The 25,277-nt window shown below is 42.5% G+C and overlaps 3 protein-coding genes across 15 annotated transcripts in view; 1 reads left to right on the forward strand and 2 right to left on the reverse strand.

Annotated features, from left to right (window-relative positions):
- The window catches only part of UBR3 (ubiquitin protein ligase E3 component n-recognin 3), a 109,419-nt gene extending 103,412 nt beyond the window's left edge, over positions 1 to 6,007 (reverse strand). For 4 of the 8 annotated variants that reach the window (XM_061342803.1, XM_061342795.1, XM_061342785.1 and 1 more), the window contains exon 1: positions 5,306 to 5,836. In XM_061342803.1, the coding sequence (XP_061198787.1) occupies positions 5,306 to 5,751 (446 nt within the window). In that variant the 5' untranslated portion in view covers positions 5,752 to 5,836. Of the gene's footprint in view, positions 1 to 5,305; positions 5,841 to 5,905 lie in introns of those variants that run through there. The other 4 variants (XM_061342810.1, XM_061342779.1, XM_061342829.1 and 1 more) reach the window with 3 other exon arrangements.
- On the forward strand, positions 5,334 to 11,965 carry METTL5 (methyltransferase 5, N6-adenosine). 4 transcript variants are annotated; one of them, XM_061342982.1, is made up of 8 exons: positions 5,334 to 5,457; positions 7,778 to 7,899; positions 8,618 to 8,732; positions 9,160 to 9,341; positions 9,728 to 9,810; positions 10,080 to 10,131; positions 10,821 to 10,870; positions 11,855 to 11,965. In XM_061342982.1, exons 2-8 carry the CDS (start codon positions 7,791 to 7,793, stop codon positions 11,906 to 11,908), a joined length of 645 nt encoding a protein of 214 aa, XP_061198966.1. In that variant the 5' UTR covers positions 5,334 to 5,457; positions 7,778 to 7,790; the 3' UTR covers positions 11,909 to 11,965. The 4 variants fall into 4 exon arrangements, with proteins under 4 accessions (XP_061198966.1, XP_061198949.1, XP_061198958.1 ...); XM_061342965.1 differs by lacking the exon at positions 5,334 to 5,457 and adding an exon at positions 7,353 to 7,444; XM_061342974.1 differs by lacking the exon at positions 5,334 to 5,457 and adding an exon at positions 7,444 to 7,572.
- Positions 11,623 to 25,276, reverse strand: SSB (small RNA binding exonuclease protection factor La). 3 transcript variants are annotated; one of them, XM_061342893.1, is made up of 12 exons: positions 25,034 to 25,276; positions 17,200 to 17,276; positions 15,664 to 15,767; positions 15,312 to 15,486; positions 15,056 to 15,163; positions 14,856 to 14,956; positions 14,594 to 14,665; positions 14,467 to 14,509; positions 13,623 to 13,763; positions 13,092 to 13,275; positions 12,791 to 12,922; positions 11,623 to 12,083 (listed from the first exon to the last, which is right to left on the reverse strand). In XM_061342893.1, the coding sequence occupies exons 2-12, from the start codon at positions 17,263 to 17,265 to the stop codon at positions 11,989 to 11,991; spliced, it is 1,221 nt and encodes a 406-aa protein (XP_061198877.1). In that variant the 5' UTR covers positions 17,266 to 17,276; positions 25,034 to 25,276; the 3' UTR covers positions 11,623 to 11,988. The 3 variants fall into 3 exon arrangements, with proteins under 3 accessions (XP_061198877.1, XP_061198863.1, XP_061198870.1); XM_061342879.1 differs by lacking the exon at positions 25,034 to 25,276 and adding an exon at positions 19,420 to 19,438; XM_061342886.1 differs by lacking the exon at positions 25,034 to 25,276 and having other exon boundaries at positions 17,200 to 17,516.
- Between the last annotated feature and the right edge of the window lies 1 nt (position 25,277).

Below are 25,277 nucleotides of genomic sequence, written 5' to 3' on the forward strand. Positions count from 1 at the left end.
AAGAATCAATTATTTATAGATGCATGGTAACTGTGGTTCTTTTGAAATGTTGATGTCAGCGTGAAACCTAGTATGAACTCCTGTACCTTGTATGTAGAAGACCAGGTACTAGAGTTTTTGTTCTGAAGAGTCGCACCCACCAGAGGTACATGTCCATGGGTTTATTCAGACTCATGCTAAGCTAACAGGCAGTACAGCTCAGACTTCCCTGTTAGCCCAAAGCTGACTTCAAAAGCAGAGAAGCTGCATGAAACTGATAGAGATCTTATACAACACCATTTGTACCAACCCAACGATCCTGAAAAAAATCTGGTATTTTTACATAGACTCATAATGTTCAGAGGCTAAACTCCTTGACAATGTCTAGGCTCTCAGCCTGTTGATAAGCATCCCTTTCAGAAAATTCTTAAAGGGTCCAAAAGAACACCCTTCCCTCTTTGTGGCCGCATTACCAAATCTAACATAGGACCTGGAGAACTAAAACCTTCTTGTCTACTGTTAAAGAATACAACTGATAGTCACACTAGAAGGGACAACCTTGAAGCAGCAACATACAATATGTATGCTAAACAGGAGACTCGCTGTTGCAAGACAGTCCATAAGATAACCACATAATCTACTTAATGCCAGGAGAACAGTTATTACCTGCATGCCCCAGAAGCCAGCTGCAAGAAGATCTGACTTTTCTGATCTTAAGTGGATCACAGCTGCTGCAACCCAAGATGATAAAGAGACCTTGCCTGATGAACAGGCACAGAATCCATCCAGAGGTAACCATTAGTAATAGCTTTCTCAACAGCAAGCTTGTTTTTTTTATTGTCACTCTATTTGTTAAAGTTGTCTCAAGTCTGGAATATGAAAAAGGTCCTTTACACTTACTTAGCAACAGAAAGTAAAAGAAATAGAGTATATTCTTCATAGCTTCCAAACAGCAAGGCCATTTCTATTGAAATGAGTCTCTAAAAAGGGATAAAATAAGGAATTGAGTGAGAATGAAGGAAAGAAGGATATGGAGACTGAGTAGTAAATGTCATCAATACTAGGTACCTACTGTCCAAAATTTAAATTTAAACTAAAACTGTTCAATACTTACGGGATGCAAACATTTTAATGCATTGAAAAAACAGAGCCAATTCTAAACAAACTGAAGCAGAATAAATAAGCAGGTCAGATACCATGAATATACTTCTCACACTTTTTGGCAGCAAGAGGAGGAAAAGAGAATTTCCAAGCCTTTTCGTAAGAGGACAGAGGAAGGTGTCTGATACAGTGTGTAGCTCAGAGAGGATGCTCATGTATCCTACAGTCATGTACACCCTAAGACACAAAGCTAAATGGAAAGTATGGAACATCAGAGATAGGCCTGCAGAAAGCTTATAGCTAGGAACCTGGAGGTGCTTTTGAATACGAGGCATACAACATCAATTTGTAACAGTTAACCATTCTTATAAGTATAGGTTTTTGTACTTCACACATGCCTACTGATAAAAAAATGGCTCACCACCACAAGTGGAAATTGGTAATTTCTTAGACCATTTGATAAAAGTCATAAGAGAAGGTAACACACTTTGTCAATGAAGCCATTGGTTGCCATAACTACCAACAAATGCAAAGGAAACATGAATGCAAAGCCTGTGCAATTAAATTCTTAACCTGGCTTTTTGCCTTTCAGGATATGCAACCCTTGATGAAGATATTATTCTCTTTGTACTGTAATGCAGCACTAAAACATCTGCTTCCCACATGATTAATTTAACAAATAAGTCAACACACAGCAAGGCATACTCAGAAACTGGACACGAAGGGAATGAAATAGCCAAAGCACAGAGGCTCTCTAATGTATCAGGTTATTGTCTACAGACTTAAAGGGGAACCTGAACAAGCCAGCCACAGAAGCAAGACAGCACTCATCAGTAACAGATTACTGACTATTTATACTCTTATTATAACCACATGGCATATTGCCTACTTCCAACTTACTTTATAAACTATCAAATTTCATTATAACACAATACCATCTACCAACCAAAAAATACCCCAGTCCGAATTTCTCCCTAACTGCATGGCTGTTTTTTTCCTGTAACAGATGAACTCACCAGCTGAACTATGAGCATATGTCTACTGTAAACACTTTAGAACTGAAGATTTTGCCTTCTTCGGAACATTATTAATTATCTCTGATGGAGCTGCAAAATTTCATTTGCCTATGGCTAGATACCATATGGGTGATGACTACAAACTATTTTCTCCTACTGATGTTATCACTGGATTTTAAAATCTATTAAACCTTGTCCCAGTTAGAGCTTTTAATACTTTGACAAGCAGCTATGTTTACAAACTTGGATATTTGCTGAAGTCTAAATTACATTCTAATAGATCAGACCAACTGCAATTAACTTAATCATCAAACCCTCTGAAATTTGCATGAGGATCTTAAGGTTCAAAAGTGGGACAATCTGATTTTTCCAAAACAAATGACAATTACACAAGGTACCTAAAGCAAATTAGCATCCATCCATTACACTATATTCCAGATTCCTTATATAAAGGCATAAGAAATGAAAACACTCAGTTATCTCTAAAAAGCAAATTATAGATTTAATTAGTCATAACAGATTAACACACACATACTTGTATCTCAGACCAAACCATCTCTAGATTCACATTAGCCACCCTAAAGGAAATTAAAAGATATTCCAAATGGTAAGCTGGAAAGATTTCCTTTACAGCAGACCAGTTAAAGAATACTTCTGATGAAGACTTAGTTAAAATGCACCAAATAAAAAAAACCTCAGAATATGGCATCCAGATAACAAGAACCAACAGAAACAAATTACTATTATTGTAATATCCATACACAGTATCTACACAAAATTATATCTGAGCAGGGAGATGATAGATGAAGTTCGTAAGTAGGCTCCACATTTGATTCCCTTGCTATTAATAGAAACTTAGGCTGTTATGGCCAAGGTTATATTGGGCTAGACACTCCAGTTTCCTGGATCTGCCATGATGGCCTCCTAACTTTAACACGTAAAGCATTACCTTTGTAATTACGTGATTTGTATACACTGAGTTAAATAGGTTTATCTAAACATGTTGCATTGAAGCAATGCAAATGAACAGGCAAAACTGTGTGCTTGCACACACTAATGTTTTTACATTGGCGTAAGCTTAACTTTGCCTTGCACAGCAAACAAGGCTTCTACCTCACTTTACTGCATTGGATTAATACCAATTCTCTAGTTAAGTAGGAGAGACCTCATGCTGAGTACAGACACGCCATATATACTGTCATGTATTGTCCTTCTCTATGTTCACAAGGACTGGAAAAATCTACCACTCAGCTCAAGAACACGGTTTCTGAACGAGTACTACGGAATTCTGTACCTAGGAATTATCAAACCTCCTGAAGGACCCACCTCACACTCAAGATTATTTACTTTCAAATTCTACTATTAAGAGAATATTCTTACTCCCTCAGGCTTTGCATCTGTTTTCACTGCAAATTTAACAGTGGTTTTTACTTCTTCTTTATTAAACCATCTTTCTTCAAGGAAAAAAAATGTTTAAAATAGGAAAAGACAATTGTGAAAGCTATAAACCCTGAGATGAGAGCAGTATCAGAAGTTATTTTAATATTTACCTAAACCAGATCAATTTCTCTGTGCTCTATTAAAATCCAGCCACCACGAGGAGCCCTAAATCTATCTCACACTGAGTACTGAGGAAGTGACATTAATTTTGTTGCCTTACTTCTCAGGATCAAGGGAAACTGTTATTTCAGTGATACTGAGGAAAGCAAAATCACCAGAAGTTGAGCAAGAATGGACAAAAAAAAGAATCACTCCAGGAATAGCTTTCTGAAACCACTGAAGATCAATGAAAACAAAAGGGGAAAAATTATTCCATTGGAGTGAGTCTACCAATAAGAAAAGATTCTGCCAAAAAGTTAAAATGAAGAAGTGATGAAGCAGATAGTAAGAGAAACAAAAGGATATTAAAAAAAGAAAGAAACTACGAATGAAGTCACCTCAAGGCACAGAACAGGAGATTGTGACTACAGACAAAAAGAATCAGACACAAGAACAACCTTCAAGCAACAGAAAAAAGTAAATCAGTGTAATCTTTAAGTAGAAATGCAAAACCAGAAGGAATCTCAAACAAAGAGTGATATAAAATTACACATTTTAAATGTTAAAAACATTAAAAGAACCAGTGTTTAATATTTCTGTATGTTTCTAGTGTTTGCTGCTGGGTGCACCACAACCCAATGGTTATGAGGAAGAGCCAAGATAGCTCTTGTAAGAGCATGCCATCTCACTCAGGCTAAGACAATCAAGACAGACTACTCTAGAGAGCTAGGTAGAAGAGAAGCCTCACTCAAGCACACCAGACTGCCTTTTTGGTAAAGTCTTCAGCACTGGTGAATGAACACAAACAGGCTGTTTCAAAAAGACACCCAGTTGAGAAATCTGAAATTTACTGGCTATGTATCACCACTACCCAGTAACTGGTTGACTGCTCTTTCCTTTTAACATTGACTACAAAAGGAACAAGGGAGAGTACAATGAGGAATCCAAATCCCTTTCTTCTGACCAGGTACTTCAGTCTTGCCTCCAGTAGGTCTGCATGCTGACAAAATACAAATGCAACATTTGCAAAATCCTGCCATGCTGTACCCATCCAAGAGTTAATGAATTCCTTGGTTTAAAACTGATAATAGTGAAAACAGAAGGAAATATGAACCTGTGTGGTTTTCTACACTAGGAAAACACACAAAAAAGGCTCCCTCTCACTCAATCTGTTAATTTCGGCATATTTGCGCACATGAAGTCCAAAAGTATTCGAACACACTTCCTGGTTTGCTGTGCTAGGCCAAAGCACCTAGCTGGAAGATGACAGGTACTGCCTCCCATGCACTCTGCCTTACCAACTTCCCTGAAGGCAGGCACTGGTGCAAGGGCAACCAGATTCTCATAAGAGTCTTAAAATTAAAAGCTCAAGCACTGCAACAAAGGAGGAAGACACCTCCCTGGACGGCCGCCGGGACTGGCGGCTGAGAAGGCGGGGCTGACACACACGCCCCCCCCCCCCCCCGGGCGCCGTTTCCACAGAGCCTCGTCCGACCTGCGGCCAGCCGGGGAGGGAGAAGAGGGGCGACCCAGGCGGAAGCAGGTGCCTCACTTACCGCCCTCGCCCGGCAGCGGGCAGCCGCCAGGATCGGAACACACCTCTGCCGCCGCGCGGAGCCGCCCCCGCCGGCAGGTGCCCGCCCGCCCCGCCGAGGCCGCCCGGCGCTCACCCAGCCTCCCGCATGACGTTGCTGTCGCCGCAGTCGCAAGCGCCCCCCGCCTGGCTCCGGAACATGTTGTAGTCGTGCCCGGCGTGCTCGCCCTGGTGGAAGCACTCAGCGCACAGGCTCATGCAGGGCGAGATCCCGCACGTCCGGCACCGGTAGGCCACGAAGTTGGCCGTCCACACCAGGCCGCACAGCGTGGCCGGGTCGTAGGCCCGCACGGCTTGCACGAAGCTGTCCCACGGCTCCCCGCCCGACAGCAGGCAGCGGCACCACTCCAGCGCCTCGGCCGCTGCCTCACCGCCGCCCGTGCCCGCTGCAGGGGCCAGCACCCTCTCCAGCAGCGCCCGCAGCTCGCCCGCCGCCGTCGTGCCGCTCTCGCCACCCAGCTCCGTCTTCAGCCGCGCCGCCGTCGCCCGCTTATCCTGGCCACTGGCGCCTGTCCCCGCCATGATGGGAAAGTGAGGAGCCCTTACGGCTGCGGCGGGCTCCCCCCCGCCGCCCTCTCTCCCCTCCCAGCGGCGCCTCTCGCGATAGCCGCGGAACCGGCGCCCTCCCCTCCCGCTCCCTCCTCCTGACACTGCCTCTCCCCTCCCCTGACATTACCCCTCCTCTTCCTTTGCTCTCCCAGCTGGCCCGCTCCGCTCTGTCAGCGCGCAGGTGCGCGGCCCGCGCCGCCGCCCCACAAAATGTCGCCTCCCACCGGCCCGAAACTTTCTTCCAGGATGAGGGGTGCACGGACTGCCATTGCGGTTCCAGCCGTGCTCAGCGCGGTTGCGCCCCCGACAGGAGTGGAGTCCGCTTTGTTACCGAGCCGCTTCGCGAGCGAAGGCATCGAACCGCCGGTGGTGTGAACGGGAGGCGGGGGCCCGCTGGGCTGAAGCGGCGGTGGCTCTGAGGGCACGGAGGAATGCTGCTCTCTTCAGCGGCCCCGTCAAAGCCAGCAGAGCACACCGGGCATGGGCAGTGATTCCATGCCTGGGTAGCTGGAGCTCTGAGGTACTGGGGTGTGTCTGCACGCTCCCACCGGGAGAGAGTGTGTAGGTGCGAGTTGCCGTAGCTTATATACTGACTGGCAGTTTTAGATCTCGATAGATAGCTTTCCGGCTGTGTAATGGAAAACATAAACAGAGAAAATCCGTTCCTAAAAGAAACCTTTTCTCTGGCAGCAGCAGACCTCCATATCCCAAAAGCAGCCTCCATCAGCTGGCTTTCCTGCTCTCTTGCCCTATAACCAGCGATCTTCTAGTCTCTGGGGAGACCTTATTGCAGCCTTTCAGCTCTTAAAAGAGGCCTATGAGAAAGGTGGAGAAAGACTTTTTAGCAGGGCCTGTTGCCACAAGAAGAGAGGCAATTATTTTAAATGTAAAGAAGGGACATTCAGCCTGGGCTTGAGTAAAAATCCTTTGCAATGAGGGTGATAAAACAATGGTACAGGTTGCCCAGAGAGGTGGTGGATGAGCCATCTCTCAAAGTATTTAGGGCCAGGCTGGATGTGGTTCAGGGCAACCTGATTTAGTTGAACGTGTCCTTGCTCATTGCAGGGGTGTTGGACCTTTAGAGGTCCCTTCCAGCCCAAACTGATCTATGGTTCTGTGACCGCACGATTTGTGTTGATATTCCTTAAAGGCAGGGAATACTGGGCAGTATGTCTCTTCCTCCGGGATTACAGGAAGGAAAACATGAGAAAACTAAATAAACCGGTTTCTGTTCTCTCGGTGACTGTCCTTTCACTGAGGAGACGGAAGCCCATTTCGGTGCTTTTTTGTCCCTAACTGCCCCCACTGACTGGAGTGCTGGGGAAGTGGGAGATGGACTGGCTCTGGAGAGCGGGCTTTCACGGACGCCGAGCAGCGGTGGCACGTCGGGCTGCAATAAAATGCGTCATGTCTATGACACGCGTTGGTCAACGCCAACATTTGTTAATAACAAAAAGGGAAAAGTTCTACAGCCCTCCATTCCCGCAGCAACCCGGAAAGGGGCGGGCGCTCCGCGGCGGAAGTGCGCGGCGGAACTCGGACCGGCTCCTCAGTCCGCGCCGCCGGGACGGCGGTGACTGGAGATGGCATGAGGCGGCGGCCGGTGCGGTGCAGTGCAGGTGTGTGCTAGCCCAAGGCCTCGCGGGCTCTGTCGGGCGAGCGGCCGGTACGGATAGTCCCTGGGACTGGGTTCCTGCTCCGCCCAGGGCTAGGCGGCGCTCTCGGCGGCGGGAGGAGCCGGTCGGTGGGAGCGGAGCTCCGGGAAGTGGCCGCGGGAGGAGAAGGGTATTGATGGTGCTTGAAGAGAGGGTCTGTCGCGGTGCGGACCGGCCTCGCGTTAGCCGCGCCGCATCTGTCCCTGTCGTCGTCGGGATCCATGGCAACCGCTGCTGGAAAACACCTGGGAGGTGCTGAATACACCGGGGTGTGAAGTGTAAGATAATTCGAGACATGTACTTTATTTGTAGCATTGTAACTGATTACACGTTGTTTTCAATAGGTAAACTACAAACATGAAGAAATTAAAGCTTAAAGAACTGGAAAGCTGTCTTCAACAAGTTGATACTTTTGAAAATCCAAAATTACTCCTTGAACAGTATCCAACAAGACCTCATATTGCAGGTAAAGGTTACCCTACAGCACTGTCATCCCTTTGGCTACTTCTCATCAGCACTGAAAAATTAGGGGGGAAAAAAGCCAGGAAAAATCAAATAGGGAAAAAAAAAAAAAGTTTCTACTGCATTATCTCATTTGAATTCTTTAAACTGAAAGTAGTTGAGAAATTCAGCAGAAATGTTAATGATTTTTTAACGATCTGATAACCTTTTTTTTATTAGAACTATATTGCTATGTACAATCAAAAAATCAAGTTAAATGAATTTAAAATACAATGTTGTGATAGAAACGTCTTAGTTATGATAAACATCCTAACCTATAAATGAGAAAGGCAAAATGGACTTATTTCATGACACACAAAACCCAGTAAAAGTATATATACTGAGACAGTCACCTTAGTTATGGGGTTTTTTTCCAGCAGTTCACCTCCTTCTATTGATATACGCCAAACAAACTGAGAGTCGTATGTTTCCCACAAATACAGCTCTGTTTGTAATGTCTCCAGAAAAGATTTGGAGTTCTATAACTTGTCAAAATGTTTTTGACTTGTTTTCACATATAAATCCAAAAGTCAGTTACAGGCAGTGAGAACATAGGTTTAATTTTACGTGACAAGAAACCTTTAGTTCAGAGTTTTCTGAAGGCAGAAGTCATTTTCTTGGTTAATCAGATGCATATTTGATATTACTGATCTGTGTGTGTTGGTTTTATTTGTTTTTCCCAGCATGTATGCTTTATACAATTCACAATACTTTCAATGATATTGAAAACAAAACAATTGCAGACTTAGGATGTGGTTGTGGCATGCTCAGCATTGGAAGTGCAATGTTAGGAGCAGGGTAAGTAATACTAAGTTCTGGATATGTTTTTTTTTCTGGTATAGAAGAGTAGAAAGTAAGATTACAACATACTAATGCTTAACTAAACTCATTTTAGGTATAATACGTGGTGCATAATGAGGCTATTTAATCTGTTTAGACAGTCAATAACCATTCAGATAGTGGAAGAGATGGACACTTGACATGAATTTGGAAGTCATAATGTTATCTTTCTCCTGAAGCACTAAATGAACACATGAAACATACTTCACAAACTTGAAAAAATTGAGAAAGGGCAACAGAGCTACTCACATTTTTATCAGGACTGAATTTATAGTGCCTAGGTAAAGCAAGTTGTCTATGCAGATTCCTTTCAAAGCTTTACTATAGAATTTAAACACCATTTTAGTTAGCAGGGGACTAATATGTCGCACTTCTTTTTTAATAGGTTTAGTGTGGGGTTTGACGTTGACGCAGATGCACTGGAAATATTTAGTAGTAATATTGAAGACTTTGAGCTCACAAACATCAACATGGTTCAGTGTGATGTCTGTTCTTTATCTGACAGCATGTCAGAGACTTTTGACACAGTTATTATGAACCCTCCATTTGGTACCAAGCATAATAAAGGTTGGTAATTCTGAAAGTTGTTATTAGGAATGAAACAGCAAGGGAGACGCTTCTAATGAAACATCTCCCTTCTTTATTACAGTCACCTATTGTAATTACCTAGACTTTTATTCATCGGGAATCAGTTTCCCAAGTACAGATGAAAAATTTCAATGTTGTAACTAACAATTGCTGGGTTTGAAATAAACAATACCAGCTATTTCATATCTATATCATTTTTATATTTTACTAAAAGTAATTGGGTTTTAGAAATACATTATGTACCTTAATGTATTTAGTAGTTTCTCAAATAGTTATTACTCCAGAAAAAATAGATCATGAAGATCTTTAAATCCTCTAGTTTACGTTTACATTTATCAATTTTAATAATTTCGTCAATCTTTTAGGAATTGATATGATTTTTCTGAAAACTGCATTACAGATGGCTAAAACAGCTGTATATTCCCTTCACAAAACTTCAACACGGCAGGTAAGCCCTTCATTCTAATAGGGCAAGCATAATCAGGCAATAATGTTGTCTATAGCTTCACTGATGTGTTCACATACCCCTTTACGGGTATAAAATTTGTTCTGGGGAAATACTAATCATGCCAAATAACTAATCTCACATACATCAAGATAAGTATAATGTTACAGCAAAAGCATAGGAGACTTCTTGGATAAGTATAAGGGTGTAGATATGTACAAATAGTATAGAAATGTGCTTTTAAATTTAGCTGTATCTATTTTCTGTTGTAGCATATTCAAAAGAAAGCAGATGAATGGAATGTGAAGATGGAAGTCATAGCAGGTAAGATTAATTGTTAAACACCATCCCCCCCCCCCAACCTGTTATGGCAGGGGCTTATGTCTGTCTTAACAGCCTGATGTAAATTTAGATTTGTGACTGAAAATTACATCTTTTTTTTTAGGCACTCCTTTTGTGGAAGTTTTGGGTGGGGGCATGGGGTTGTTGGCTGGTTGTTTTTAAATACTTGCTGCCTGGCTAGAATAGAAGCAGGCACTTACTAAGTTCTGAGGAATGCCTATTCTGTGCCGAATTAGAACTGGATTTCTTCCTGGGCTAGATTTTTGCCTTTAAGCAGAGGTTACCTACCTTTCTGCTTCAAAATGAGATTGTTGCTGAATAACAAAGGTAGAGTGCTGGTTAGTTCTCACATAAAAAAAAACCCACCTGTCCTAAGTACTTTTATGATGGTTCAAGTGTCTTCCCAATACTTTAAGTCACCAGCTGGATGCATTATATAGTGATACAACTTGAGACATGGCAGTTGCACAAATGCTTGAAACACAACTGCATTTCAGCCATCCGCTTACTGTCTGGTGCAGCTGGCTTAAATGTTCAGGCACAGTCTAGGTCAGAGGTCAACACAGTTACATAGTCAGGGGCAACAGGCACAGGTCATAGAACATAGGTGTAGGGTGTAAGTCAACTGACTAATATTTTAGTGTAACAAATATTCTTTGTACTATTTACAGAACTTAGGTATGACTTACCAGCATCATACAAGTTCCATAAGAAGAAATCAGTAAGTATAAAATCTAACATAACTGAGAAAATGTTTTGTACAAGGCAAGTTAATTCTACTTAAGGACACTAAAGTTTTAGGGCCATATATACGGGATGAGAAATGCTCACAACGCTGTAGAGATGTTCACAATTATGGCATCAAATTCCATTGCTATTACTACATTTTGTAGTTGAACAGAGAAAAGAATCAGTGTAATGCAAGTCAAAGCTGTATGCAAAGATTAGATCCAGCACTGCAACTTGGGATGTGAAAAGCTACAGGTAGCCTACTGAAAAGTCATTTGCTTGAAACTTAGTCTGAAGTAGTGAAGGCCAGAGTAACAAGGATTTTATAGCTGTAGCATTATTTCAGTACTCTACTTTTCAGCTCTCTACCTCAAATAGCTGCAGCCAGCAAAATCCCTCATAGAAACATCTTAAAGAGGGCAGGAGCAAGCTGTGCACTGCATCCCAGAACAGCATCTAGCCAGGATGCTGCAGTATGGAAGCTTAACCCCAAAGGCAAGTTCCTGGGAGAGGACTGCTGGCCTAAATGTGTATCCCACTACCACAGGGGAGTTACAGAGAATCCTGGAGTAGACCAAGTTAGATTTTAAGATGGTTAGGTATGTTCAGTAGCAAAGACCAGTTTTGCTTAGCTGTATCTATTGCCTTGGTGACTTGAATTGAAATAAGGAAGTCTGTCCTTCAGCTTTGCTACTTCACAGGTACAGCTTCATGCTACATTAACATCCAGGCTTCAGCAGTAAGCAGTTTTAAGTTCTGAATTTATTGGCAGCTGCTATTTAACATAACCGCAATATTACAGAGTCCAGAACCTTTTACATTTGAGTGGGTTTCCAGAGAAACTGTGAAGATCTGACCGTATAAACAAAAGTATAAATATAAAAGTTTTCCAGGGTGGTACGTTAAGAGTAAGCATGCTTCTTAAACAGAAAAAAAAGCTGTAACCCAACAAAATGAAGCTTTCCTCTCATTGTAGGTTGACATTGAAGTGGATTTCATTAGATTTTCTGCCAAGAAACTCCTGAACTGAGGCATGTCTTTAAAACCTATTGAAAATGGAACAATAAAACAATGATTCTTTTTACCCTAAACTTTATTATTTTAGTATTACTAATCACCTCCGCCATTTTCTGTTTTCAACTGTTTTGGTGCAGGTTCTTCTTTTTCCATTTCTTCTAGTGGTCTTTTCTTGGGACTTGCTGGTTCTGCAAGATTGAGTATGCAGTCATTTATGGTATCAGTATTGCCTGAAATCTTCTGAAAAAAACAAAAATCCTCCCTATCCTGTAACTTCAAGGATGAGTCCTAGTTTATTCACTAGGCACTGCTATGCTAGAGGGCTTACTTATTACTGTGAATTACAGATTTTAGATGTCCTAAAAGACCAACTTTAAAGAGCTTCTTCCCTGTATAACTTCACAGGAGGAGAGCAGGTAAGATGAAGGAAGACAATCTAACAGGACTAGGTATCACTGGGTTTTGCTTAAGCAGGTGCCGTATCTAATGAACAGAAGCTTAGCTCTTCCTCTTCCCCAAGCAAAATACCAATATGCAGAACTATTAGTCTTCTCATAGCCTCAAAGGAAAAAGAGGAGAAATCACCACTAAAGCAACTGGCTCTCTGCAACTGTGTCATGTTGCTTACAACCACCATCTCTCAATGCAGAATGCTTTGAACAGCCAGGCAGTACAGCCCTGGCTATCTAGTAGTTTTTTTTAATATGCTTTCTGGGCAGTTCTGGAAGGAATCAAGCACAAGACCCTTATCTTTAGATAACTTACTGATGTTACAAGAGGGCAGAAATACTGCAATGTAGGGCCAAATCCCAAACACTTCTAAAAACATGAGTACTTCTCCAGTAGGTAGCTCCCTGTACTAAAGCAGCAGACTACAGTGCACAGAATGACATACCTGTTTTAGCATCATCTTCACCACCTTCTTCTTCATTATCAAACTTGATTTTCTTGCCCTGAAACTGAATTTTTCCTTTCTGTGCTCCTTGAGGTGTCTTTCCCCCTCTTCCTTTTCCTTTCATTTTGCGTCCTGTGGGGATGGAAGATGTCAGGAACTTTGTAGTTTGTCTTTAACTAGCACACTCAAAACAATGCTTTACAGTTAGGCAGTGTTTAGTATATATTCACTATTTACAGTAACTTTCACTACAGTGCCACTTTTAGGACATTATAAATGCTTAAACCAATAAAAGGAGGACCTTTCGTTTTCTGTTTCAGCAATTCTTGCTGGTCTTCCAATAATTTTTTCAGAGCTTCTTTCTCTGCATCTCCTTCTAGCAATTCCCATGTAACATCCTTGTTCCGAAGCTGTAAGTTTCCATTATGTGCTGCTTTTGCTTTTTCCAGAGCTTCTTTTGCAATATCCTTAAAAAGGATAATTCCCTTAAAAAGAAAAATGGTATTAGCATTTGAATCTTGCTGCAAAAACATTCAGCTAGAATGATGAACAACGCATTCTGTTAGGTAGCTCAGCAAGTTCATTACTCTTGCATGACGTAAAATGTCTAGACTGAAGCAAAACCCTCAGACTGTCCTAACAGTCTCAGGTTTGACCTTATCAGCTGAGAAGGCCAGAAACTTTATCTGTTTGTAATTCAGTTATCTGAATACTCTGCAATTCCACAAGCCAAGTAATTTCTTACTTCATTATGTAAGAGACCAAGCTTTTAATTATTCAGTTTAAAACTTTAATACAGAGATCTTAACTCCTTGTCTAAGATTCTACTGACCTCCTTTGCACCTCTGACAAAGTGTATCCATTTGATTTCTCCATGATCAGAAAATACATCATGGAGGTCTTCTCTGCATGTTTGATCATCTAGATCACCAGAAAACTTCAAAAGACATCCCGTCTTCTCTTCCAGAGACTTCTAAATGAAATAAAAACCCCCACATTTTTGTTGAAGAGTCAAGCCTGAATATTCATTCCCGCCCTCCCCCCCCCCAATCCTAACACTATTAACACATGGTAGTCATGAATAAGCAATTGAAGTCAGCCCCCGTTAGCACCATCAGTAACCCAAGTGTTCCTTGCCCTATAGCTTATTAATGCTGATGTCAAAGTCTTGCATGGTGTATCTCATCTTCTTCTCTTGAATTTTCCTTGCTTACTCTGACACATTTATGAGGAACTTTGGACTCTTCCTGTAAGAATTACACTTTAAATTCTACAGAACAGTTTTTTGAAGGCTGACACCTCAGACTGGAAATCTATATAATACTTATTAAATCCTTACTAAATCCTTTAAATACCACAGGAGAACTGTCATCTCGGTGGTGCATTTAGGATCACTTCTCAACAGGTAAATGTGCCTAATAATTTAAATTCAGGGTATGATCCTTTAAACAAAATCAGTCAAAAATCAGGACAACACAAACTTTCACCATAGGTTAGTTGGAAAAGCTGAACTTTCTAGAAAGTGCTCTGTATTACAGAATTTCAAACAGTTAACGCTGAATGTCAGCTTTACAAAATGTTGCTGCAGGAGCATGTTTGTAATGTGTGGATTGGAAAATCCATACAACAGCAAGCACTGCATAGTTTTCAAGTACAGAGATTTAAGAAGCCCATACCATTTCAGCATCTGCTGCTTGTTTCTGTTTTTCTTCTTTTTCCCTGTAGAAAGGTTAAATTAGTTAAGAGTTGTTTCAAGTGTGATCAGGTAAGCAAAACCAGGCATTTCAATTGATAATGACTTACTGTTTAGCTCTTGCTTTAGCTTCTACTTTATATTGTTTCCTTTCTTCATTCTTCTTTGTACAGTACTCCTCCCTGCAACAGAAGGCATGCTAAGTTAACACCACTTAAAGTATTCCATTATAATTGCTTTATAAGGCAGCAGTACCCAAGAAGCAGTTCAGATTATCTGTCAGATCAGAGATGCTAGTGTCCAAAAGGTACTTCTCTGGTCAAGCCAGATTCTTGACCTTTACTAATTCATACATAAGTTAAGTGGACTTACTTGAAAAGTATTATCAGCTCTGCATCTTTGTACTTTTGGTTTGGGATCTCTGTGAACTTCTTAGCAGATTCAACACTATCAAAAACTGCAAATATTGAGCCCTGTTAAATGGTAAGAGATCCACTATTAGAGCAATTGAACAAAATGTTGTTCAGGGGGTGATCCCTGCCCCAGGGCTGAATTTTCCTTGCAAAACCTACCTTAAATGTTTTCTGCAGTGTCCTCCTCATTTGAATGTTTTCAACTGGACCTTTATCCTCAAGCCATTCTTTGATATCATCAAGAGTTGCATCTAGTGGGAAGCCTTTCTGCAAGAGAGCAACAAGCTTCAATTATATGCAATAAGCTGACACTTAGAAATTATAACCTATCTAGTGTGAGTTAATTCAGGCTTTCCTTAGGTTTCCAGTCAAAGTCATGCAGAACGGCACAGAGCCAATGAAGAAGTTTACTTACAACATATACAGATCTGTTTCTAATTGCAGCCTTATACTGGTCATTTAACTCAGGAAGGGGTTTGTTTGGAGATCTTCTGATTTTTGTTTTGTCTTCACTTATTTCCATTAAACCAGTCTTGGATTTTCTTAATGCTTCTACAATAACACTAAAATCCGTTGAAAGGTGACTTAACCTATATTGAGTAAGCAGACACAGGTTATTACAAATACACTGGCAAAGCTGAAGCCAAATGTTACAACAGCAACAGGAGTTGTACGTGCTGACCAGGGACATTTGGCCCCAAACAGTCATAAGTAGCTGAAAGTCACCCTTCCATCCAGACTCCAGACTAGTTGTACTTTGGTTTTACCTGTTGAATTTGATCATTACTTCTAAAGGCACCCAGCCATCATCTAGTTTGATCTGTTCCTTCAGGAATTTGTCTCTTGGTAGATTGTGATTGCCAAAATAGTACTGAAAAAAAAGAAGGGGAGGGGAAATAGGGAGAGATATTTTTCTTTAAATATCCAGTCTTAAAACTTCATTGTCGTTTGACACCTCACTGCAGTGGATGGAGACACACCAAAATTAATCAATCTGAGTAATTAGGAACTCCAAAATTATTACTTCCTGTTTTAATGTGATAATTTTCCAAGAGTTAGCTGTAACACATAAGCTGTAAGAAAAACCCCATGCTTCATATCCAATAGGACTAATGAGGCACAGGTAGATTGCAGTTTTGTTTAGGAAAGGCATAAAGCTTGTTTTATTAACATAATTACTCCTCAACCCGATCAAGCTCTGCAGAGTCGGTAGTAAAGTTTTTCACCAACAGATTCAGGTTTAGTCCTTATTTAAGTAATCTATAAGCAAGAATATTGTAGTTGCCATACTGAAAAATCATACTGGTATACTAGAGTTTCTAGGTCTCATTCAGGAAAATAAGACTTTAAAAATGGTTTTAGTTTAATTTACTCTGTTCTTAGTTTGATCACATCCAGCATGGGAAAACAAATCAGTACAAGACAGACTAGTTAATCAGATTCTTTTGCTTACTGGTAGTCATTTAACTAGGGTCAAACACTTGAAGCCGTAGGGTAAATTGGAGTGTTTCCAATTTACCCTGCGTAAATTGTGCTTCAAAAAGTCAGTGTAAGTTTTACAACAATACGTTTCCCTCTCGTATACCTCAGACTCACATTACCACAAGTCTAGCTCTTTTTCCCCGGTCTCTGCTTTGGGGGTTTTTCACAAATAATGGCTACAGCTTCGTATGCTAATGGAGATTCACATGCAGCTACATTTTTGTCCTTCAGGAAAAAAACTTCCGTTCCAAATGTCATTTTACGTGATGTGCTCAGTTGTCCATTGTAGGGCAACCCTTCAAACCTCTGGAGTAAGAAATAGTTAATCTAAAGTCGGCACGTAAGTTTAGTTGTAATTTGTAGCAATAAATTACAAAGCACTAAATCGTAATACCAAATTATGCCATGTGCTAGTATTCTGACCAGCAGAGATTCTCGAGTAGGAGGATTCGCCAAGCTCCTCAGATTAAGTCATACAGAATTAAAATGCATCTTCTTTTTTGTATAAATAGAATAATCCCAGTGAACATAGTAGTAAATCGTTTAATGATACGTTCACTTGCTATAGCACCTAAAATGCTAGCAAGTTAAACACTTGTGTTTTTAAATGGCAGTCTTGCATAACTTCCAACTTAGACTACAATTATGAATTACCTTAAAGCATTAAATACTTGTCATAGACCAATAACAGACACTTATAAAGAGCTGAAGATGCAAGTCTAACTCGCTAGGAAGTTAACTTCCCATTAGCCAAGTCCCTACCAATGAATGTCTCTAAAACTACACCTCAGTTCAGATCCCAAACAGTAAGTTGAACTTACCTCAATTTGCTGACATATTTTGTTTTCCAAAAGGGACATGTTTTCACCATCTCCATTTTCAGCCATTTTCACCAGCTCTGTAGGAAAGAACATAGAACAAAGGCACTAAGTATTGAATAGTACTTTCTACAGACTTATCTTCATAGCGCTGCATTTCACTGCAGCCTCATCTAAACAAGGTTAGACAATTTCTTTAGCCATACATTTATACTTGTGAGCCAACTTTAAACATGACTACAGAACTCCAAGGGGAACCTACGAAACAAGAAAGTAAAATACTTTGGTTGCTAAGGCAGCATTTGGCATCCTACATTGAACTGAAGTAAAGAAACATGCTGATACTTACAGATCCTCAGTTGATACCTAACAGCAATAAACCTGAGAGCCAACATTTGTTCTTTAAGTCAAATCCAGCTTTTCATCACTAGGCAAAACATCAGTAACCATTTGTTTAAAATTCCTAAATAGATATAACTAGAAATTTTTCTTAAGTTCCCGCCTCCTGATATTTGAAACTTACTGGAGGAAGGAATGAAAATATCTGCATTTACTACTACATCCTAAAGATGTCTAGTTCTCTCCTTTATAAACTTACCTTCACTTCAGTTCTCCCTGGATCAAGCACCTTTGCTAAGAGGTAACATGTTTTATCATTAGAGTAACTTCTTCCCTTGGCTGGCATTAAGCATATAATCCCAGTGTACAATCACTACATGCACCAGAAGGTTGGCAAGAAAGCAGCTACTGGCCAGAAGATTGATGGGGAATCAGAAAATGTCTGTCTAGATAAAGAATAGCGTGTTAAGAGTAATCCTTGAGGAAAAAAATGCAGCTTTATAAAAAGCTGTCAGAAACTGGCTTGAACTCAGTTTTATACCATGAAGCACAGACTTCTTTCTCCCTTTGAGCCCTAACACACTGGTTAAATCCAGCTACGAAAGATGAAGCAGTCTGATGGCCCCCAGGTCAAAGAACAGCCATCATTAGGCCTACTGATGAAAATGCTTTTGCACTCACATCTCGCATGGTTTATTGGGAGATTTATTATACACATTCTGCTCTTATGCTACTTGTAGGACGGCAACATCTTTCAGAGCATCAAGACAACTGACAGCAAAGCACCAGAGAAAACTGCCCCGACACTACCTTATCACAGGAAACACTGTTCTCAACCAGAACACCCAAGTGGCTGCCCCACCTTCTTATTTGAGTAGTTTAACTCATTGTTCAGCTTACTGCAATCTGCAGTTTTCCCATTTCCTCCTCTTCCTGATCCTGAGGCTACACTGCATCCTTTGACTTGCTTGTAGTGGTTTTTAATCTAGGCACTTATAGCCTCAGAATCTGCATCGTGGTATCCGCTACTGGACTTGCACCAGTATCTGATGCTGTGGCACTTCCTAAAGCATGACTTCCACAAGTATTAACACCTGTGTCTGCAAAGCAGTTCGTAAGAATCAAGGCCACAGTACACAAGCTGATGGTTGCAGTTCCTTCAGATGTCACCCATTAGCCACCCTGACTACAGGAGACTGACTCAGTTCAGTGTGTTCATTTAGGTGTCGGCACTATCTTAATGCTCCCTCGCAATGCCATCCCTAACACCTGAACTGTGAGAGAAACCAGTGTTCTGTTTTATACTGTATCTAATTTGATGTCATTTAATGGCAGTCTATGGAGTAGTCTCAGTTTTTTCCATTGGATCAGCTAATTGACGTGTGCTGCTGTAACACCTGACCCCACAGAAGAAGGGGAAGAACAGTTCCATTAGATTAAATTTATCACTGGCTCAGTTCAGCTTGTAGAAAACAGTAGTGATGGAGCTGGGCAGGGAACACAAGAGAAAAACCAATCAGAACCTTTCTCTGGCAGCAAGCAGTTGTAGTGGATTAGGTTTAACATTGAACTGTATCCTCAGGGTCAAAAATGGCAGCTGTGTGCATCTTCATGAGATGCAAGTCATTGCAAAGTCTCTTCTCCAGGCATGGCATTAGGCAACATATTTAAGTGAACCATTGTCTTATGGGTGCTCTTCACAGTACAGCTCAACATGTAAGACAACATAAAAAGAGATGCAAAAAGTTTTGCTCTTTTATATATTCTGAGGGAAACAAATTTGTATTTTAGTCATGCACCCCATTTTAAGGAATCTAGAATGGAGACAGTCTGCTGGTGCACACTGAAATACAGACTGAGCTGAAAAAAGAAATCTTCCCTCACCACCTTGGTGGTCAGCCAGTCTCAGTACACTGCTGGGAGTGAGCTGAGTGGAGACAGCTGCTTTGTACTCTTCTGCAGCATTAAACACAGACCAGCATCCCAAGAGGCTGTCTCTGTTTGCTCCTTCTGTGGTCTTTGCTGTTTTATCTGTCATAACAAATGGTCCATGGATTTCTTGGAGCAAGTTCTCCCTTAATAAAAGTTGTTATAATAAAACTTGGGCCTTTTGGCTACATGCTGCCTAATCACCAGCAGTTTCACCCTAGTTAATGGGCTGAGCATCACGCAGAGGCAGCATGTCTGAGATGGTATAGTTAAAAGAGAATCCATTCATAAACCTGTTGACTTTGCTTTGGTTTTGTCATTTAGAGAGACCGCTCACCCTCAAACCTGTGCAGGGTAGCCTGGCTCTTCTAGCCTGTCCAGAAACTACACCACTCTGAAATACGCTGGATACCCAAGAAGCTATTAAGAAATGCCAAGGTAATAGTGCTGTGAAGCTTAATGGAATAACATAAGCTTATATCTTCACCTAGTTCCTGCCACCTAAATTCCTTCAGCTTTGTTATATCCTTGAATGCCATCTTTCTTGTATTTCCCCAGCTCTCACAGTGCACCACTTGCCCATAAGCCTCACTTTGGGTACCAAAATACTCAGAACCAGCAACCTGCTTTACACATACGGAGGCTCAGCTCTACTGCTAAGAAGAAATGACAGAGTCTCTCCTTAGCAGTATAAACCCAAACTGTAGGAGCATAAAATAACACAAAGCATGGCACAGGTCCTCCAGATTATGGCTAACACCATGAAAAGTTTTTCTAAAAAGCACCCACTTGGCTGCAGTTAACAGACTGAAGACAAGATTTACGAAGACTTGAGCTTGCCATACATGGAATCAGTTCAGACACTGACCAAGCCCTAACCTATTTAAAACAAAACAGAAGCAGCCTTCTAATTTAAGGGAACCTCTAGTCTTGCTGCACATGCTCACTTCAGGCTCCTTAGCCCTGTCATTTGGCACAACCTAGTCTTCTGGATCCAGCTTCCAGATCAATAGCTTTCAGTTGCTGTGCAGCAACAAGGACTGATAAAAAGCTACCTCCACAGAAGAACAGACACAGTCTGAACATGCAAAATCCTACATAAGATTTTATTACAAGTGCTTTCTTAGACCACCCTGACCTCTTCCTTCAGTGTGCCAACAGTTTGCATCAGAACCGTTCAAGATAAAACAAGTTAAAATAATGCAAGCAGGTATGGGATTTAAATTACAAATGGAAAATGACAGTAGTCAAGCCCTGTAAATAGAACAATTTGATGCCACACTGTATTAACTAAAGCATTCCAGAAAAACTCTCCAGTGAATTTCCGTCTTACCAGCCACTTGGTTTCAAGGTCTTGATAAAGCCTAGTTGCAGGCTAACTGCTTTTACTGTTACTGTAATAGAACAAAAGGCTTAATTGAAAATAAAAAGGTTCCCCAGTAAAGTAACGGAACTGTTACTCATCCATGCGGTGTGCGAGAACCTGCGTGTAAAAGGCCGGGGCCTTTTGACCAGATTCTTGTATCAAAATGCAGCTTTTTATTCAAGACAAGGATTAACTGCCACCACTCATGATCACGCGTTACTTTCACGAGTCTTTTTTTGTAGAATCAGCTCAATATAAGGAGTTTCTTGTAATAGGTATTTCAGTAACAGAAACGCCGGCTCCTGACCCTTATGGCTGTTTGTTCCCGGACACTTCCGTACTGCCACTGCGACCGCAAATCCCGCTCCGCAACCCCTAAAGCCCCGTGCCCCCAGTTCCCGCCCTGCGGACACCCGGGTCTGGCCGCAGCGCTAGCGCAGCCCTCAGCCCACCCTGCCCCACCCCCGGGCCCTGTCCCGCGGCACTCCAGAGCCAGCGGCGAACCGCCCGCAGCCAAGCGCTGCGCGAAGCGCTTCCGGCGATGGGCCACCGCGGCAGCGGCACCGGCGCGAGCGAAGGGCCGGCACCCCCCTGTCCCCGCCGCGCTTCGGCCCGAGCCAGCCGAGAAGGAGCCGCACGTGCTTCCCGCTCCGGCAGCGCGCGCCTACCTGCCTACCTGCCTGCCTGCCTGCTTCCCGGCCCCGCCACCCGCCTGGAGCCCTCCCTATCCCGTCCCGTCCCGGGGCTCCCATAGGAAGCCCGGCCCGGTGGAGCGCAGTACCCCGCACCCCCAAACACAAACCTCGTGCCCCAGCGCGCACGCCACTGCTGTCCGCGGCTTTAAAGGCCGCAGTCAGCACCGCGCGGCCCAGCAGCCCCCGCTCTACCGCCCGCCCAGTCCTTACGTAGGGTAGTTTCCGGGGCGGGCCTGGGCTGCGGCCGGCCCCCAGCCGGGAGGTGTCCGCCTCTAACCTGGTAAGCCGGCCGCCCACTTCAGGAGCCCGGGCGTGAGTGAGAGCAGCGACAGCAGCGGGCAGGGCTGGTGCGGCAATGGATATGCTTCACCCGCACCGAGAGGCCGCAGCACCTGCAGGGTCGCGTTCACGGGCTTCTGCACCGGTACCAAGGAAAGTAACTTAGGAGCCGCCATTTGTAAGCTAGTGTTGTTTACATTTATTAACATTACAAACATTCAGTCAAGTACTGTAGCCGTGGTGTTGTCATCTACATACAGTGTTACAAATGTGGGGATCACACAAGTAAAAGTTGTAATAAATAGTACTGGCTTGAAAATGGATTTGACATCTGTATTAGGTAATTTACAGTTTACAAGTGAAATGGTAAAAGAGTGTCTACGATACTACAGGTGCAATAGCACAATAATGTAGTGTTCATATTCAACTATGATTACTAAAAATGCATCACAGATGCCCTGATCCGAGCTCTCCATTCCCGCTCAGGTGCACAAGATGATGATGACCAGAAGCCAGAGAACCTGTTCCTCTCAATGCATTCACACTTCTGCCTGTGCTCCAGACCTGAGTGTTACACACTTCCTTAAGATGTGCTACAGACACGAGCTAATCCAAAAGGGCATTGTAAATTGGTATAAAAAATAGCACCAGTTAAAAGTACAACCACAAGTCTGAACTCCTACACCCCATTTATTCTAACACATACAAGGACTTACCTGAATGCTTAGCAGTATTCTCACTGACTTCCTTTAGGCCAGACAGCACACGCTGTCTTTTCTTTCTCGTGGCATGTGAGAATTAAAGGCCTTCTGTCACTTTGCAGTTACAGTGAGGCCGAGAGGCAGTATCAGGCTCGCCTGCAGGGTGCCCGGCGGGAGACAGCGAACCAGTGCCTGTGCTCCAGCTCTAACTGCACTGTCCTTCAGCACCGAGTTCAGAAGCAGCAGACAGGGAAGCTCTCCCAGCAAGCGCTGGGAGGTTCTGTTAGTCCTCACCTTGTTCTTACATTCTTTCACTGACTTAGTACTGCTGGTGACAAGACAGAGGCCAGAACAAACCTTAGGGCCAGGCACAAACAGCTGGTCTATGCTCTTGTTTTCCCACAGACGTGAAGCTTCACAGGTATATATTTTGCACTGAAAAATTACATACACGTGTTGAGCTCACTGGTTTTGGTTCCATACAAAGATCACCTTCATGCTCTTGCAATATTGTCCTTTAAAACTCCACCTGCCTTTCAACAATTCTCAGCTGTGGAATTGCCAGGACAAACAAACTCACTTTATTTCTTTTGCCCACCCGTCCAGCCCATGCATTTCAAGCATTGTCAAAGTTCAATTCCCCACACCTCTTCACAGCTTAGTGTCTTCAAACAACTGGATCCTTGAGTAGCTCTCAGTTGGACAGACAATGAAGCCAAATACTGAACCCACACGCCCATGAGCTCCTGACATAGCAAGGTGACACACTAAGACCTCAAACCAAGAACTATATATACACTGCACAGTGTCACATCGAAGCTCAGAGCTGGGTGCTGCCTGCTACCAGCAGTTAAATTCAAACGAGAAATAGCATAAAAACATGAGAGAACAAACAAAAAATGGAAAATACATGTCACCAAGAAAAAAGATTTATGGCTTACCCACAAATCCAGCAAAACAAAAATTCCATTTTCGGTAGCAGTGCTGCTGCAGGAAGCTCCCACCACAGCCCTGTTTCATCCCTGCCTCTCATGCCAATGCCCAACAGCTGTTCCTGCAGTCTCTTTATAAACTGGGCTGGGGAACTGATCCCAGCTAAAAGAGCCTCACCGCTTCCCAAGGCATTTCTTTATTTGGATCACTGCTGTCAGACCCCATGGTCCCATAGCCACTGAAGCAGGACTGCGTGAGAGGCAATAAAGGCAGGAGAGAGATCACTCCTCACAGCCACCTCTTCAGCATTGGGAAGGCTTTGCCATCTTGTACTTACCACACAACTCGTGTGCTTCCCTTCAGTCTCTCCCCCCCCATTCTATTACTAGTTTTCATAAAAAACCTGAAAAACTGTGTATTTTTAAGGCCTATACCTCCTTGTAGAACACGGCTGAATCCAAACACGGAAGTCCAGCATTAAAGAGGAGCTTATACATGCACAGAAACACAACACAGTTGTATCTTGCCCCCTCAGGAACCAGGCTAATAGCAAGCCCCTCATTTTACACTATCTATACAAGCTATAAGGAGAAAACAAATCCCAAGAAGTCACTGCAATAACAATTCAACCAAGTGCTTTTGTATTAACTACCTATATGACAATATGCGGAACACGGACTGGTGAGAAGGCTGGGGATGGCAGTGTCAAACCACCAGATACTTAAATACTCCATAGGGATTCTGCTTTCTGCCGGCACTGGTACTGTCATGCTGCACTGGGAGCCTGCCACCCGTGTCTCCCAGTGAAGAGATGGCCAAATGATGACCTTCCTGCCCATCTCAAGGTGCTTTCTAGACAGAATTTGAAGACCTAATACCTCCTATTCCATTTTGAGAGAAATAAATAAATCCAGAAACCACCTGGCATTCAGTCTCTTCAACATGTTCTGACACGTTTCTTCCACTTGTCACCTTTGCTCAAGTCGCAGTTTAACAGTTTTAGAAAAGATGTTATTATAAAAAACAGAGAAGTTTGTGTCTTCGTAACCTGGTAACCCAGTCTCTCTCATTTCCTCCTTCCATTCCATAAAAAGACATATCTTAACTTTGATTAAAAAAAAGTTACCATGGTAAGGCTTTTTGGGGGGGGATGGAAGGAATCCCCAATACCTGTGCATCAGCCCAAGAGTCCACTGCAAAGCCATGCAGAGTCTTTAACTTCTCACAGGCCCTGCCAGAGAAGGGCAAAGTGAGCATTTTCCTCAAACTTCCCTGAACTGCAGAGCACTGTTCTCCCAGAAAACTAGTGCACACTTTCAGCTTGTGCTCTGGGGCTATTGTACAGCATTTCTTCCCTCATTCCCAGCCTGTGCTTTTCTCCACTCTGGCATCTGAAGGTAGGATTAGAGGCATCATATAACTGCCTGATTTCTGGATGTGATAACCCGGCAACCCAAGTAATATTGCTCTGTATACACCACACACTTAGCTTGTGGCAATGAACCACTCCTATGGCTACCTTTGGAGTATCAAAGATTTCATCTTAAGCTCAGCAGTCCATAGAAATGCAAAGCATTTCGTTTGGCTTTACTCACCTTAGCACCAGATCATAGTTCCATGCAGTGATGAATGAACACAGATCTGTTTTTCACAGTAGTTTCTATACAGCTGCACAAAGTATTACAGGAAAGTCATTTGAAAACTTTCATGAAAAAGAATGACTGGACTGAAAAATATATGGAAATCTTGTTACCACATCTGTATTTCTGAATTGTTTAAAACAAAGACAAATTATACCTAGTGTTTAAAATGTGCATTAAGAGACCTTATTAGACATCT

This window comes from Neopsephotus bourkii, unplaced genomic scaffold (genome assembly GCF_033783945.1).
Source record: "Neopsephotus bourkii isolate Nb327-2 ecotype Australia unplaced genomic scaffold, CSIRO-AGI_Nbou_v1 NB_196, whole genome shotgun sequence".
NCBI lineage: Eukaryota > Metazoa > Chordata > Aves > Psittaciformes > Psittacidae > Neopsephotus > Neopsephotus bourkii.